Below are 18,322 nucleotides of genomic sequence, written 5' to 3'. Positions count from 1 at the left end.
AATACTGCACAACGGAGTCGTCCCATTTATTTGAATCTTGTTTTCAATGTTTCTACACGGCTGATATAGCTCGTGGTCTTAACAAATCGACCAGAAAACATTTTCTCGAATGCCACCAATATTTCTTCCTTTGAATCTTCTTGTCAAAAGTATTCAAACTTTCATTATCTTCGCAAGGCGCAGCTCTCAGAACCGTAGCTCTGCACCAGTCTATTAAATATTGCATTTTCACAAAACGAGTTTTATGTATTTGTTCCATGTCACATAACCTGCATATTTTACATTGCAAAAAATGGAATATTGACATACCAACGATTTTTCCTTTAACTTTACACACACACATTTTATCATCCTTCAAACCTTTGTACAGCCATTTTTGTATATAATTATCGTTGAATGTAGCAGTATATATTGATTAATGTTTGTTTTATTGTGATCACAGCACTGATTGAAGAATAAGCAATCTTATCTTTTGCAAAAAGGGTTTTTGAAATATGATTCAATATGTTGTCTTTCTGGTTGTTAGATACGAGATAATCAACTACCAGCGACTAGCTGATGGCAGATACGAGTATGTTCACGTTGGGGACTGGCGTGAGGGAGACCTCAGCTTCACGGCTCCTCTTCAATATGGACTGGATACCGTTCCTCCCACGTCTGTATGCTCCAGACCCTGCGCGCCAGGATTCTACAAAGTAAGCTGCATCCTTTCATTCAACATACAACCACCTTCCTGCTCCCAAAAAAATAATTTAAATGTGTAATGAAATAATTTTTATTTTGTGATGAAAGAGATGAACCGGAAACAGAATTTCCAGTATATAATAAATTTTAGGTACAAATGTTATTTTTGCCAAATATTTGATTGTGTGTACCAGAAGTGATGAAATTAATCAAAATCCAGTTAAAAATGGGATTGCAAGTTAACGAATGAATTGATAGGATTTCTGTTAAACTTTTTTTAAAATCGGAATGTATTATCACAATGTCAGAAGACGTGTTTATAAAAATCGTAATATTTTCGCATTTTGTCATTATATATTATCAAGGCAAATGGAGGTGCGTTAACACGTGTTAAGATGTATTAGGAATTGACTAAAAGTTTATCAGGAAACGACCTTCAGTCCCGTTTTTAACTGGATTACCAATAACTTGAAGAGATTCTTTAAAAAATAGAAATACTCATTTTTCTCCGTGAAGGCGGAAGGAAATAGGGGGGGGAAAGAACATCTTTTTCACAAACTTTTTTTACTTGGGCACTTGTAAAACCTACATAATATTACCATTTTTCTTCTGGACTTCGCTGAGTAACCTAGAGTCAAGAATCTAACCACTCTCTAATGAAGGTGGTGACGTCATAAAAATATTTGAAACGAAAAATATCTTCGAAAGGAAATTAAAATTTAAAGTTTTCTTCGTTATCTTATTGCGACTAAAACGTGGCATTTTGACATTAAAGTAGCCAATTTCCTGAGACCATTCAATTTCCCGCATCCATTTAAAATATTCATTGTATTAAGATTGATTCCTAATAAATTCTGGATAAATTCCACTTAAGAAAGATACTTAACGATCTGATCATCGATATAATCGTTTTGGTGCGATTTCCGAAACACATAAACCTCCCTATGTGATCAATCTTCCTGTCTTACCCTCTGTAGCGGGTGGCTTCGTGAGAGGTAAATAAGGGTTAATATTCCGACAGTGCATGTTTCCAGCACCCCTTGGGAAAACCACCCACACGAAGAAAACGCACAGCATGAAGGTTTATAACTACCGGTCAGAAAAATGTATATTTTAGGTTCGTGTCAGGGGCGTGCCGTGACAGTGTTAATTGGTAATCAGTTGATATTTTTTTAAATACAGTGTTTGTGAAAAGAATGACCTAAATTTAAGGGATGTTGGGCGGGGCAAACTCCATACTCAGCGTACAGGTAGCCATTCTAGGGCGTCCAATGAAGCTTTTTTCCAAATTTGCTTATCAAAATTGGTTTAGTTAGTCTTTGTATAAGTTACTGAACTTAGTTTTTTCCAAATATATATTTTTTTATCATATTTCAAATCCAGCCGAACGTTTCTTGTTATATGAAAATGGCGAACATCTTAAATAATCTACCAACTTCGTGCTGTGTACTCTCGCCAATTGAAAATACACAAAATTACTTTTTTTACATTAACTCCACACGGGAAACCATAAGGAAAATAATTTCCCCCGAGGTGTATGGTGGGTTTTTTTAAAGTAAATAAAGGAAAGGAAGTTATGGGAAGGAAAAGGGAATGATAAGTGTGTCCAGGAGTTAATGATGAATCCCCACCCCTCCCACTGCGGTGCAAGGTGTTGGGTCGAAGGAGCCTGGCTGGAGAGGTCACAGGGACATCCTCAACTGACCTCTTCCGATCCGGCCCGCCACGCAGCTGCTAGGCTGAATCACTCGGGGTGACCTATGGCATTCAATTAATTACTAACTACATTAAAGGCGGTCCGTAACTTTTCAGTCAGCTAGAGTGCTAAGATTGAAAATTTCGATATTATGGATTTTAGTTTGGGGAGACATAGCCTCCCCAAAATAAAGAATCTACAAACAAAACATTTAAATTTTGAAAACAAAAAAAATAAATATATTATTTTCAGCTATAACAACATCAACAATGTTATTTTTCCTGTCTTGGGAGGATTTAGGACTCTTATGCGACATCAGCTTACTAACTACCTACTTAACTTCATAAAAACCTGCCTTAAAAAGATGCGCGCGCATTCTGAAAGTTTCTTCAAGCAGCACCTAGCTGGTGACAAATCGAAAGATTTTGATGTTTTGTATGACTGAATTAAAGCATTTTTATATGGGTAAAACACTCGATAGTAATTTGTGCCATTAAAAAGTACTGTGCTTTTCTAATAGTTACAATCAATTAATTTCCTACTGAACGTCACGCCCATGGAAGAAAGAAACTAGTAACGCCACTCCACGGAAATAAATATTTATGCTCTACTAATATCAGGATATCTATTGACCCCAGAAGCACCGCATTTGCTTATTTTTTATTTTGTATTTTGAACCTTAAAAAACGTTCCTAGAATACATTTCTTTTATTTTATTCGCTTGGCAGGGAAATATTCATCTTAATATTATTCTAGTTTGTCGTTTCGTCACTTGCAAATATGTTTATTTTATCTGTGAAAAGCGCAGCGCAAAATTCCATGTCAAATATCGTAGGAAATAATTTTATAAGAAATAATTATTAGCCTGAAACACAAATATAAATTGAAAAAACCTCCCGAGAAAAATAAATACTGCCGACGGGAATTGAACCCGCACCTTTTGATCAGGTCAGGTGCCCGGAACCACTGCGCTACGTAATAATTCAATAAATACTAGTATTCCATTCAACAATTATTGCTTTTTGATTCACCTGAAAACAACCAACTTCATGTTTGTAGGAAAGGTATTGTTAAGGCGATGCACTACGTCGTGTAAAATTTTGAATCGAGCCGCTATCAATAACACACCTTACGTAGATGGCGATAAGGCTTAAATTCCCGCTTAACACCATCCACCTTTTTTGATTTATGCAAGAAAAAAACTAGGCCAAAAAGTGCCTTTTATTCCACCGTTTTCAATCATTTTATAAATAACTTAATTTGCCATATTATACAATAAAATTATAACCGAAAATGAGTTCGTAAGTAGGAGATTTTGAACTTTAAACAGTTTTCATAGGCCTTATACATTATTTTTTCTGGGCTTATAAAAAGACTTATCTAAAAAATACTCGATTATTTCAAAGCCCAGGATGTATTCTACTCGCAGTATTTAATTAAAGCATCTGAAACATTTCTAGGCGATCAAATTTTCAAACCAAAAAGCCTGATTTTGCATTGATAGTGCATCGCCTTAAATATATAATTTCTAACCTGGTGGCGTCGAAATATATAATATCTCCATTTAATGGTGAAATATTTTGTCTTGACAAATATTATTTCTATCAAATATTAGTAATAAATATTAAATATTAGGTATGTTCCGACTAGTCGGCGACTAGTCGGTAAAGCCGACTATCCGGCCACTATTGTAGTCGTCGATTAGTCGGCGACTAATCGGCAAAGAGCGCCGACTATCCGGCTTCTTACGTTGTATGTATTTCTCAATAATATGAATGCGGGGGAACTACATGAAATAAAAACCTGGATTATATATATTTTTTTTTATAATCAGTCTTATACATTCAAAAATGTAAAGCAATCTTTCCTTTGGTAATCAGTTTTTAAAATTACTTGCTTGTAAAGAAAACATAATTATGACATTTATTGAACAAAAATAGTATCTATCCTAATTAACATAAAAAACAACATAATATCTTCTTATCTTCAATGAACATTTATAAGTATTTCTTATTATTAAAATAAAAAGTAGATTTTTTAAATTAACAAATTAAGTTATATGTATTAAAGCAAGATTGTATGTACAAGATGCACAGTAATATGTGTATATATTATATATATACACATATTACTGTGTAATATATTATATTATATATATATCTAAAAATTCTAAACATGAACAGATAAAACAGATAAAAACAAAAAAAAATGAAAAAAACATATTTCTTATAACTATACCTACATAATCTAATCAAATACAAGTCACAATTGTTACAACCAAAAATATCATAATCTCCTTATATTTTTTATAACTTACTTATATTTTTATAATTAAGGGTAAATTATGATGTAAGAAGACTAAAGCTTCTGCCCTTTCTGGTGGCAATCGATTTCTTTTTGTTTCATATATGTTTCCGGCCTCTGAGAACAGCTTCTCACTGTAAACAGAACTTGCGGGACAGCAGAGGTACACTTTGGCCATGCGCGACATTTCAGGGTACCTAGAACTATCCCCGAAACCGTAATCGGCTTAGCCGACTAGTCGGCCGACTAGTCGGTCTTATTACAACCGACTAATCGGCTAGTCGGCTAGTCGGCGAAAGCCATAATCGGCACATCTCTATTAAATATCTATTTACAGGAAAGCCTCATACAACTTATTTTTACTGTGAAGAACTCATATTTAGCTGGAAACTGTAATTTATCTTAAGAATATTTTTGGATATCTTCATTACATTAAGTATATATTTTTATAAAGAGAGAAAAAAACATTTATCTAAATATAAATAGATACCCTGGGGAAGCTACACAGGATAGATATATACAAAATATTAATATATTAACACTGGTAAGACATAATAATTTTTTAAAAATTAACAACATTCGGGCGATTGGCATTTTACCCCCCGCATTCTAAGGATTAATAAATAGGTTGCTGAACTCAATCTTACGCATGATCTCCCATCGACTACCTATGCGGACTGGAGGAGGTCCACCACTTCCCCGCCCTGTTTAAGGTACTGATGGTACCCCTTCAGAGCTCTCGCAAGGACGCTATTTTTTTTGATAAAACGAGTCCTCATTTAAAATTTCAAAACAAGACCTCCAAAATGTCCATGCATGCGATGTTATTCGCAGTATGCAAGTGCTGCGTATTGATAATTTTAGTAAGTTCTATTCTACTTGGTTAGTATAACAAAAACATATTTACAAAAAGTCAACAATAGGTAGAGAAAAATTAAAATAATACACAGCCAAAAAAGAACAAAAAATACCTACGTGGACTATCAGAATTAATACTTGTTTTATATTAGGTTCGGTTCAAGAGATATACACCATGCGTGTTGAGAGACGTACCTGACTAACTTTAGCCATTGATTCGAGAGGTTATTTGGGGTAAAAATTTAGATGAAATTTTGGTCACCCGAAAAAACTTTTACTAAAAACATTTAAAAAAAACGGTATATATTGGACAGTCATCGTCGGAGTGGGGGTTGGGCGGTTACTCGGCTGATCTACCAGTGACGACACATGAAAGAATAAGTATTTACCCATGGCTTAGCTCGCGTGGTGTATTGTTTATTAAAATATTTATCACTAGTTCACGTGGTATTAGGGAGACATTACTCTACAGAGAATTATACTAAAAGTAGCCCATGTCACTTCCCAGTCCTCCAACTATCCCTATGCAAATCACGTCGATCGGTCCACTCCCTTGCGACGTGAAAGAAGGACAAACAAACAAACAAACACACTTTCGGATTTATATTATTAGTTGGGTTTATTTTTTTTAAAAAAAGCAAAATTTTGTTTGTACATTTTTTTTCTACAAATAATGTCAGGAATCACTGGTTAGAGTATTCAGACTCACATCCTACATACAAGGTAAAAAAAAATGAAATTTTAGTCTCCGGTGACTTTTTTGATGCCTTTTTTCATTTTTTTTTCTTCAACATCAAACAAAAAAAATCTTCCACTTGTCGTCACTCAGCCGAGTAACAGCCCAAACCCTCACCCCAGCCCTAACTATCCAATACCAACTGATTTGTCACGTTATTGTTCGAAAAAAAAATTATAAAAAATTTCACCGGAGAGCAAAATTGATTTCATTTTTTTATTCAGCACTGGTTAAATAAAGTAAGTCAAGTACGCCACTTAACACTCTGTTTATAGAATAGCATATAACAGGGATAATGACAAATTTAACAAGAAGTTTGGGTGAGCCCATTAGGTAACAAATGGTCGATGTGAACTAATTATCATGTTGCTTCTATGTGTAGAATTTCCAAACCGGAGGCCAGGAGAAGAGGTGCTGCTGGGCGTGTGTCCCATGTGACAAGCACGAAATCCTCTACAATGAAACAACCTGCCAGGAGTGCAGAGAGGGCTGGTATCCGAATCTCAATAAAACCGGTGAGTTACGTTATCACGAACTTTTAAATGATCAATTCTTGGCAAATGTGAATCTTTTCATGATTAAATACGAAGTTATTTTCAACCGAGCATTATAGAGTTTAGGCTGCCTATGGGAAATGAATCATATCCACAATTAACTTCTACTGCCTTGCTGCAATTCCGTGGGCATAATAGGTGCTGTTAAAATAACAAGATAAATAGCCTTTATTATTACCAATTGCCTTGTCCTAGGCAAGGGGTCGGCAGACCTATGAGATGGAGCCTACGAACGAACTTTAAGGCGATGCACTACGTCGTGTAATATTTTGAATCGAGCCGCCATCAATAACACACCTTACGTAGATGGCGATAAGGCTTAAATTCCCGCTTAACACCATCTAGCTGTTTTGATTTAGGCGAGAAAAAAACATGGCCAAAAAGTGCCCTTTATTTTATTTTGTGGATGTTCAGGCATAAATATTTAAATGTTTTTCGATCATTTTATAAATAAGTTAATTTTCCACATTATACAATAAAACCATAACCGAAAATGGGTTCGTAAGTAGGAGATTTTGAACTTTAAAGCAGTTTTCATAGGACTTATACATTATTTTTTTCTGGGCTTATAAAAAGACTTATCTAAAAAATACTCGATTTTTTCAAAGGCCAAGATGTATTCTACTCGCAGTATTTAATTAAAGCATCTGAAACATTTCTAGGCGACCAAATTTTCAAACCAAAAACACATGATTTTGCATTACTACGTATGGCATCGCCTTAACTATGTAGAATGTTTCATATTTAGCTCTAGGAGAGCTAGTTTTTCTGTTGTTGATATTCTAGCTCTTTATTTTATAATACAGAATTTGTTTGTCTGAGGAACCGATTATTTAAGTGCCAATATTTGTTTTTTAAATACATGTACATGAATTTCACTTTTCGGGAATGAAAGAATTAATTCAAATCTTACAAGTAAAAATTAATCCACTGATTGAGCTGAAACTCGTAATATAGACTCGTTGTCGATGACAATACATAATATGGTGGCAATCACTTACACACATGCGGACAAATACGGAAAAAAATGAAATCGGAACACACTGCAGCAGTTAATATGCAAAATAAGTGTCGGTCCTACCCGATCGGCATTTGGCGAGGTTGGTGGCGTTATCGAATCCAGTTCCTGGGTAGGAAAGTTCAATCTCCAGTAAACCCATTTTTTTTAAATACATTATAGTAAACTAAAGTTTTTTATTGTTTGATTTTTATCACAGAACCGTTGAAGCCGATACCTAGAAGTGTGATAAATATCTACATGTAATTACTGGCTGGTCCCTCCAGAAAAAAGTTTTTTTTTACACTAACTCCACACAGGAAAATAATTTCCATCGGGGCCAATGTCATCTTTGGGGACGCTGTGGGGATGGTGTTTTTTAAGGAGAGGATGTTCAGGGAAGGGAAAAGGTATGAGGGATGGTTAGGAGTGACGTATAAATATATCTCTCCCGCTACGGCGCAAGGCGAAGGGTCGAGAGACCAGTTGGAGAAGCCAAAGGGTCTTCCAGCCGGCAGCAGCCTCTCCCAGGCTACGCAGATGGTGGGCAGGCGCATCCTGAACACTATGTACCCGGGCACCCCTGCTAAATCACCAAACGTAGTGAACTACTTGGGGTGACCTATGCCAGATGAGTTGGTTATCCAATAAATGATACCCGGGGCGGCGGTTTCCAAACCCGCATCCCAAATAGAATCTTGACAAACCGCCTATAATATCATTGACTCCCACAATTCACTACACAATTCTGATTATTTAATTGTAATTAATAGACATTACAACTTGGTGCAGCCTTCGGTTACAAGAGAATTTACTAACAGTTTATTTCGAGGATAAGAATTTACAAGAATACAACAACAACAACAAAAACAACAACAACAACAACAACAACAACAACAACAGAGCATTGCAACATAAATGACAATGAGTTTGCAAAACGTCTTGAGTGATCGCACGCCATAATATGCCATTTTTGACTACCGCATTTACGATTTTTTTGATGAATACTAAAAAATAGGATAAACATTAAAATATGGGTGAATTCATTGGCTATATAGCATTATAATCAGTTTATATGTCTCCGAATTAAAATTCAGAGATATGATTTGTTATGAAATTAAATATCCCTGTCGAAGACTTAAAATACAATTTCTTATTAAATACTCTAAAAATACATACATTAGAAGATAGACGTAAAATAAACGATTTAACGTTCTTATTCAAAATACTTAACTATAAATTCGACTGTTATGAACTCCTGCAAATTATAAACATACACATAAACTTAACTAACACGACAAAATACAATATTCTACAGCAGCACACATAAGCGTAAGTACATTGCCCACTCTCCGATACAACGACTTCACACCGGGAAATCATTACTTGGGTGATGTTGACATATTCAATACCAACTTGGCAAGTTTTGTGGATCATTTAAAACATTTATTTCAACAATACTCCTAAACACATCATGTAAACCTACAAATAGCTGTGATTTTCTGTTTTTGTTTTTTGTGTTTGTATGACTTGTTGCATAGCTTTTATCAAATGTAATTTTATTCTTATTTTTTATGTTTCAAAGTATCTGTCAAATTAAAATTATACTACCATGTAAAAGCTCTCTGGGCGTTAAATAAATAAATAAATGAGGACGAGAAATTTATAACTTGAACGCCAATCAATCAACTCATATTTCAGTTATTGACGCGAGCACTCGAGTGGTTAAATACTACTACTTACAGAGGTATCAATTATGATTTCCATATACATCCAAGATGACATTTGATTGTGATGGTCCGAAGCTGTACTTCGATTAAATACGTAATCCAAAAACAATTTTGTGATTTCAGAATGCCTAGAAGTTCCTGAGGAGCGCGTTTTGTGGTCAGACAGTCAAGCAATAATAGCCATGTGCTTCTCCTGCCTCGGATTCTGCGCAACAGCTGTCACGGCTGCCATCTTCATCCGCCACAACAACACCCCGGTGGTCAAGTCCTCCACCAGAGAACTGAGCTACCTCATCTTGGCCGGAATGACCTTAAGTCACGCTGCGACCTTTCCAATATTGGCTAGACCAGCCGAAGTCAGTTGTGCGTTAAGTCGGGCTCTGCCAGGAATCAGCTTTGCAATGATCTACGCTTCACTACTGACCAAGACGAACAGAATTGCAAGGATATTGGCTGGGTCGAAGAAGAGGTTTCCAACGAGGAAGCCTAGGTTCATGTCTGGTACAGCGCAGGTGAGAAACAAATTCCATGACCATTTTATTTAAAACCATGAGACATCTTCAAACGTTCAATGTTAACCCCAATTAACTTTATCAGTGGAACAGGGCTACAGTCAAAAGGAATAAGGTGACCATCGGATCGGATGTGGCCTTTGTTCCGAGTGCTTAATGAACGTTCCGTAAACTTTTGTGATTTTTGCAAATTTTGTTGGGTTTTTCTTTCGTCTAATTTCATTCCACGAGAGCATGAGATCACATTTAATTATATGCTGAAATGGGAACGCATCGGCATTTCACGAGCACTATTCAAATGCCCTAAATTTACAATAGCGATGATTGATAATCAATCAATTATGACGCAGATTGAAACTTCCCATAATACGATGCAGTTTATTGGATTTTCCAAAATTTGACTAGATTCAGTAGAAAATCTGTTTTTCTTTCCAGGTAATCATAAGCTGCCTCCTCATCGGTCTCGAAGTTGGAATATCCGCCACAATGCTCGTGCTGGAGCCGGCGCGCGCCACGCACCTCTACCCGTCCCGCGACCGTGCCGTACTCACGTGCAACACGAGCGCGCGTGGCGTGCTCGCGCCGCTGGCTTTCGACTTCGTGCTTATCGCGCTGTGCACGTTGTACGCGGTCAAAACGCGCAACGTACCAGAGAACTTCAACGAGGCGAAGTTCATCGGGTTCGCCATGTACACGACATGCGTGATTTGGGTGGCGTTTGTGCCCATTTATTTTGGGAGCGAATCAAAGGTGAGTTCAAATGGGAGGAAGTGGACCTACATAGCTATTTATTAGGGGAAGGGATGGGCAAAGAATGTGGAAGCATGGGGAAGAGTTGGGCAGCGGATAGTATTGGGATGTGGAAGGGATTTGGAAGGGATGGGGTAGGAATGGGGAAGGGTTAGTATGGGGATGGGGAAAGAATAAGGAAGTGATGGAGAAGAGGTAGTATGAGGAAGGGGTAGTATGGGGAAGGGGAAGGGATAGAAAAGGGATAGTATGAGGATGGGGAAAGGACGTGAAAAGGAATGTCGAAGGGATGGTGAAGAGATGTGGAAGGGATGGGGAAGGCATAGTATAGCGTTGGGAAAGGGGCATGGAAGGTATGTCGAAGAAATGGGGAAGGGATGGGCACGGGATAGTGTATGGATGGGGAAGGGCTGGGTCATAAAAACATAATTTTTACTAGGAAATTAAATAACCCAGCTGATATGACCTTAATAAAAACTAAAAACTAACTAACGATCTTGCCGTTTCCGTAAGGGTAGTTAGGAAGGATAGACCGCCACACAACTATTACAGCACATACTCCTTGCTTCATTCACATGCATACATCGTCTCATACATACTTTTCTGTTATTCTGACTCTTGAAATGACCCGACTCACGTATTTAATTCACTTGATCGTGCCACCATGCCATCATCATCAAAATCGTCGTAAATGAAATATCATAAAAATTAATAGAAAATATTTTCATCAGGTAATCACGATGTGTATGTGCGTCACTCTCAGCGCAATGGTGACGCTCATCTTCCTGTTCTTCCCCAAGCTGTACATCATCGTGTTCCGCCCTGAGAAGAACAACCGCGCGCTGTTCACCACCTCCAAGTCGATCCGCTGCCACATCGGGGCCCGCGTAGCCACGGCACTTACGGAGAAGGTCAGCGGCAGCAGCGCGGGCGGGGGCGGGAGTGTTGGGGCGGGAGCGGCGGCCGCTGGTACCACCAGGGACGGGAAGACGAGGCACAGCGTTAACTGGCATGATGGAGGAAAGGAAAAGCAAGGTAATAACAAGATGCTATAATCTAATTTAAACCATGTTCCCTCGGTCTGTTTTCTGAAAATGCTGACATACAAACATGGCAGTAGCACTCCTCTCGTTGACTTCCTTTGGCGTACCCTTGACATCTGAGAATCAAGCAAATTAAATAAATAAACTGTTTCAACCGTACCCACAAAACATGTTTCAACTGTCCCCAACCCCTTCTAAGTATAAAACTGTTCACAGTAAGAATGATAATAAATTTGAATAAAAACTAATCAAACTTTCATATTCTACAAACTTTAATAACGATACAAAACTCAATATTCTAACTTTGATCAAAACCACAATAATAGCAAAAGTGTAGGAACAAAAACACTTAGTTTTTCGTCAAAAAACACAATGGGGATTCCTATACAGGAAGTGAAGAACAGCGGGCGAAGAGCGATGCATTACTAAAATTCGTGTTTCGACTTGTCGCCCACTTCGTTTTCCCCTTGTACCCCTCACCTCATCACAAACGGTTCGTGAGATATTCGCTTTGTTTCAACCGTACCCCGTTTCAACCGTACCCAGTCTACCCTACTGTCTTTTGTTTTTTCTTATAAGAAGAATGTGCCATTTCTGGATCAAGGACAACTTAACACTGATGACACTGGGATGTATTATAACGTCAATAAAAACCTTACAAACGAACACATTAAATTTGGGAGACGAGTATGGGTACCGCCTCCCCGGGAACCGTCAGTGCCATAGTTCACCCCAAGACGTTCGCTACGTTTGGTGACGTCCATACAGCATCCCCAAAGACAGCGTAGGCCCTGAGGGGAATTATTTTCCTCAGGTCCTCCTGTGTGGAGCTAATGTAAAAAAAAAACAAGATTAATCAAAAAAAAAACTTAGAATAAGCGAATAATGGCAGGTCTCACGAGGAATGACGAATAAGAACGTCAATTAAATGTTTTAATATTTTTTTGTTTTAGGTCAGGTTGGTCCAACACGCCCTAAGCCAGAGCTTCGCACCCTCTCCTGTCAAACCAGCAACGACCTCTTGCAGTACCTCCTGCTAAGTCAGAAGGTCAATGTTTCCGTGCAGGGATGTTCCCCCACGGACACCTCACCCCAATGGGCAGAACTAAACCCCAAAGCCCTCCTAGAAACCCAAAACAAGAAGTACTGCCTCAATGGTAAATCTCAAAGTCCTAACATGCCTGTTAAGTCTTGTACTCCTCTTTTGCTAAGAACCAAACACACTTCAACACCGTCTCTCAATTCTAAAGCTAGGATTAGAGAAGAAAGTGTATCGGAATGTTCTCTAAGTGACGAAGACATGACTCAAATAAAGAGCATTACTATAACGCTTGGTTCAGCAAACTCAATTAATAACCATGTTTATTTAGGCAAGGAGAACGGAGCTTTTCCATGTGAGAATGTTGACACACTACGCCTGAGGACTACTATTCCAGAGAGGCCAAACAACCAAATTGTCAAGGAATCAAACGGCATATCAAAAAGCACATTTTAGTGCATTTTTTTTAAATATTACACATAGAGAGTATTCAATTGTCTATACTTAGTCAATAATTAATAATATTATGTGTCATCATCATCCACTCTTCATAATAATAAAATTTTGGTTCCACTTGGTGGTGCACATTAAATGTGTAAGTTTTGTGAACAATCATGCATAATTTTGACTATGTATTATTGTAGAATAACCAAAGTATTGTAAACGGGTATAACTAAGAAGGCGATGCGATTTCACAATAAATTTAATTGTTAGATATTAAATAATAATAAACCAAACATTTGATGTAATAATAATTAATTTAGGTGCTTGCTTACCAGTAAAATTTTTATTGTAATTATTTTTAAGTACTTGCCTATGTCTGTAATAATGTCTCAAATTTATGCATAGTAATTATGAGGATATTTTTTATTAGTTTTGCAAAAGTTGCAAGTTAAATATGCAGCAGAATGAATTCTTCAATAAAAGTCATTATTGCTTTTATGGTTATTAAAAAATATTATTTAACTTTGAAATCAAAGTGTCTGATTTGAATTCTTCAAAAAAGAGACTATCCGTTGAGGTATTATAATACAGTAAGCATTCTAAGCAAAATTATCCGAAAACAGCATTCCTATTTGAACATCGTGGGTAGTGGGAAGAGGGGTGAGCTATCATCTCTGTCGTGCCGAGTTGACTGAGCGTATATTAAACGAGACAGACAAGTCATTTCTGACAAATCACCCCAGCCGTCCTGAACGACATCCAAACAACATGGTACTCACAGCCCGTCACGCTTCGTTTTTTAACATTAAAGTGCCAATTTAAACTAATATTAACCTACTTATCTATGAAAGGTTACACCATTGCTTTTCCTCTCTTTCCAGAACGACTTGTACAGCATTTTAGCATGCATATCTGTGTTTTGTAGTTACCACTTGACACCAACTGTGATATCTTAAAGAGTGCAATTAGCCGATGTTCGTGGCCCATATTTCAATTGCTAATGTTAGCTATCTACATACCTCAATGCGGCCAGAGATGTGCTTTATTTCAAATAAATCCATTTCAAATGGAAATGCAAAATGGGTATTTTCCATTTTGCATTTAAAATGCTTTTACAAAAACCATTTTGCATTTTAAATGCTTTTCTCAATGCATTTTCCATTTTAAATGCTTTTTGCAACATTCTTCCTACTATCTCCACTCATCTTTTTTTCATAAGCCCCAAATATCAGTCGGTCAACCTCACTATGAGAGATAATTTACATTAGTCAAGTTGCTCCCTGGTAGGAGCCCTGGCAATTGAGTGATATCATTACAAAAAATACTGATTCAAATACTGAACATGGGGCCATGAAGCTGTAATATTAAATGTTAGATAGCAGTTTCTATGTTTTTACGTTGGCATCATTAGTCCTGAGCAAATTTTTTGTGGTTTCATAATCTGTAGTCGTGGTGTTTTTGGATTTACCATCATGTAATATGTTTGTTCTACATTGATGTCCATTATTAAATGACAACATTTAAAAAAAATTCCATAATTATTTTAATTGTTTGACCTGAGAAACCATTTTGCAGTTTCAATGCATTTTCAATGCAACAGGTATTTTGCATTTTGCATTTGAAATGCTTTTCTAAAAACCAGTTTGCATTTTCATATGGAAAAGTTTTGACCCATTTCCATTTGGCATTTCAAATGGTTTTGGGTACCCATTTTGCACATCTCTGAATGCGGCTATCAAATAGAAAGATAATATGTGACAAAAAATTGTCAGAAAAAAGATAACCACTCAAAACATTATTAGTTTTCTTTTTTATGTTCGACCTTACTTCATTGATAATAGTCTGTATGGCCATCCCTACACCCAACGTATGTTTGGTGAAGTCTCATATTTCCTACAGCTATTAGCGCTCACCACTCCCAACACCTTTTGTTTGCTGAGATGGCATAGCAGTGTCCTGTTAGCTGTCCCAGCTTTCTCTGTGAGGTTCTATATGTGTTGAGCAGTTGTCTGGATTGGACTGCCTGCAAGTACTTTATAGGATACATAAAAGATATTGATTTTAATTTCAGCCAAAAATCATAAAAGTAAAAATAAACGTATCATTACCACATTCTTGTGCTTATCCTAGTTGGGTCGGGAACTCACCATTTCGTCAAAGCTTCTCTAGAGACATCCCTGTCTTGCATTCAGCAATCTCAGACCATTCAAGGTCCAGTCCTTCCTCACACAGCCTCTACGAGCTTTCCCCAGCAATCTGGGTAGTCAAATAGATATTGCCTTCCCTCTGGAATTGCAGAATAAAGAAGTTACTTGAATGGATATGTGCCATCTGAAGCTACCTCATCTGCGAATTTTCTATGCGAGTCACTAATAATGCATCAATCTTACCATAAACATAATACTGCCATTGTAAGTGAAAAACCCAGTATCTTCTGTGTTTTTATCATAGACATCCAAATTTATAAACTTACCTTAACATGAAATCTGGAAATAATTTCGAATAGCCGGAGACAAACCATGTTACCATATTTTAGGCACCAGGCGCGTTCGAGAATGCTTTGAATGAACTAAGACATCAATTGTACGTTGACCGCCGAAGAGTGAACATTGAAATAACCAGACCCTACACAGAAAAGTAAAGTTCGCTACAATAAGGCAACGGTTTGCGGCGCAGTCCATTGTGGAACTTTTATTGCGCAGGATCCGAATGTTAGAAAAAACGGTTTCTTTTGTAAAAGTGTCTAACTTAATAGTGTAACAAAATATTCAATTTTGGAAACAAGCCAAACTTTTGTTCACCCGATTTAGGATTTGTAGTTAAGTTTTTTACGCAGCCATCAATTTGCGCGTCATTGTAAAAAGTAGTAAAACATAAGCAGATTTTATTTTTGCACACTAAATCGTGATATTACACTATTATAATCGTCAAATTCATTTATTGACAAATTACAGAAAGGGAAACGGTCACACCCCCTCCCCGCTTCGCGCACTTGGTTTGTTCCCCATTTCTTGATGGGCTAATCTACCAATTTGAATGTCTATGGTTTTTACTTACCGGCAGAACAGCAGAACATCTCTACATATAAAAAGTTAGCAAATATTATATATTATGATATCTAGTATTTTTAGTTTTCAAATTGAAACAACTAAATACTGTTAACATTATTGTGATTGATTATGAAAAGGTCTGTCTAGTTGATAAATCATAACACAAGTTTGTGGATACATATTTGTAAAGTTTAATATTATTTTTAATTCAGAAAAAACTTTGAATGCTTCTTTCATTGGGAATCATGCAAACAAATTTTGTTATTATAATATATTATTTAATTTTTATTATAAATAAAATTTCAAATACATAATGTTAAAGGGGTAATTTTGTTCATGATAATCTTCTTTCACTGCAAATAGGGGCATAAGAAATTTTTTTAAAGTTGACCGTAAGTTATTATCATTATTGAAAATAAAAATTTATATTTAAAAAAGCACTTGCGGTAAAACCATTCATGTGGTAACTCGGAGGGTATGACTAAAATATTAATATATTTTGAAGAAGATTGGGAAAGGTACGCTTAGGTGTTCAGTCCCCAAAAATTTAGCACCTATAAATAACTGCAGTACCCATTCGTAAATATTGTGCGTAAAATCCCTGTCTACAGCACAATAGACGTGCTGTATGCGTTTTATAAAGGAAACTTATATTGCCAAAATAGAGTGCCACAAACACACGTCCATTCACTTATTCTACATTGAGAATGAAGAAAAAAAAATTCACAGATAAATATATTGGTAAAAGGCAAAATTATATTTTGAATTCATTTCCGTTGTGTAGATTTTTTTGTCCCAAATAATTGAAGTTTAAGGAAGGTTAAAAAAAACATATTTTTATTGAGCTTGGGTACCTATAGATACACATTACAAGTATTCAAATTCTCTCGGGTGAGTTTTTTTAACTTTTATTAAATTTCTGAAAAAAATTTATTTACAGATAAATAATTATGTAACTGTACATATATGTGAATATGAAATATTAAATAATCTAATATAGGTGTAACAAAAAAAAGTCATGAACAGAAAATTAACATGTTATGTATTAAAATAACAGTAACACTAAAAATTACTTCTTACACGTGTGGCAGTGTTCATTGAAAAATATTGGCGCACGGCGAACAGCTGGTATTCAGCTTCTTCACTAAAATTTGTTTATTGAGACACATTTTGCATTGACTTCGGATGGGAAGTTGTCCTTATATTATTTATTTATTTTATTTTAAATGCACATTTACAGTTCTACATGACCAATAATAAATATATACATTTTGTTTTATTTTATTAAGTAATAAGCGCGTTTTTGAACTGTTGAATATTTAATTGGACAATATCTTTATCAGGGGACAGGTAATTTAGTAACAGAATCATTTTTCCGAGCGGCATTACTAATTGTAAGTTAGTTCTGCATTTTGGAACGACAAAAGGTTCTGTGTCTGCGCGCTCTTGTGTAATTGTCGAGGACATAAAACTCAAATTTTTCTATTATTTCGGGAATACAGTTGTTACCATTTAGAAGATTATATGCTGTTGTCAGCAAAGCAGTTTTCCTTCTATCGGTGAGGCTATTATTACCCAGCATGCCAGACAAAAAGGCTAATGGATAATATCCAAAGTCTCTAAGATACAAATATTTCAGAAACTTCTTTTTTAGTTTCTCTATCATATGAGAGTAAGTTACATCCATTGGTCCCCATATTACAGAACCCCTTTCCAAAATGCTACGTACTAAACTATAGTATAACACACGAATCGCGGCCAAGCTGCAAAAATGTCTGGAGTTGCTTAGCACAAATCCTAGCATTCTTAAAGCTTTGTTGCATATCGTTTCTATGTCGACGTGAAATGTTAGGTGCGTATCAAATGCGATTCCCAAATCTCTCAAAATAACAATGTGCTGAAGAGATGAATAAGACATTTTGTAG

At 36.3% G+C, this 18,322-nt stretch overlaps 1 protein-coding gene across 2 annotated transcripts in view; it reads left to right on the top strand.

Moving 5' to 3' along the window:
- LOC149419964 (metabotropic glutamate receptor 1-like) overlaps positions 1-14,336 on the top strand; it is a 426,820-nt gene extending 412,484 nt beyond the window's left edge. The window contains exons 10-16 of one of the 2 annotated variants that reach the window (XM_089637395.1): positions 527-695; positions 6,661-6,793; positions 9,683-10,071; positions 10,507-10,821; positions 11,553-11,856; positions 12,818-13,021; positions 13,235-14,336. In XM_089637395.1, the coding sequence (XP_089493521.1) occupies positions 527-695; positions 6,661-6,793; positions 9,683-10,071; positions 10,507-10,821; positions 11,553-11,856; positions 12,818-13,021; positions 13,235-13,359 (1,639 nt within the window). In that variant the 3' untranslated portion in view covers positions 13,360-14,336. Of the gene's footprint in view, positions 1-526; positions 696-6,660; positions 6,794-9,682; positions 10,072-10,506; positions 10,822-11,552; positions 11,857-12,817 lie in introns of both variants that reach the window. The other variant, XM_089637394.1, reaches the window with a different exon arrangement.
- The last annotated feature ends 3,986 nt before the right edge of the window (positions 14,337-18,322 follow it).

This window comes from Hesperophylax consimilis, chromosome 11, assembly GCF_061612785.1.
Source record: "Hesperophylax consimilis isolate HC1 chromosome 11, BYU_Hcon_1.0, whole genome shotgun sequence".
NCBI classification, from domain to species: Eukaryota; Metazoa; Arthropoda; class Insecta; order Trichoptera; family Limnephilidae; genus Hesperophylax; species Hesperophylax consimilis.
The sequence above is the reverse complement of the archived record's forward strand: the minus strand, read 5'-3'. Positions and strand labels throughout refer to the sequence as shown.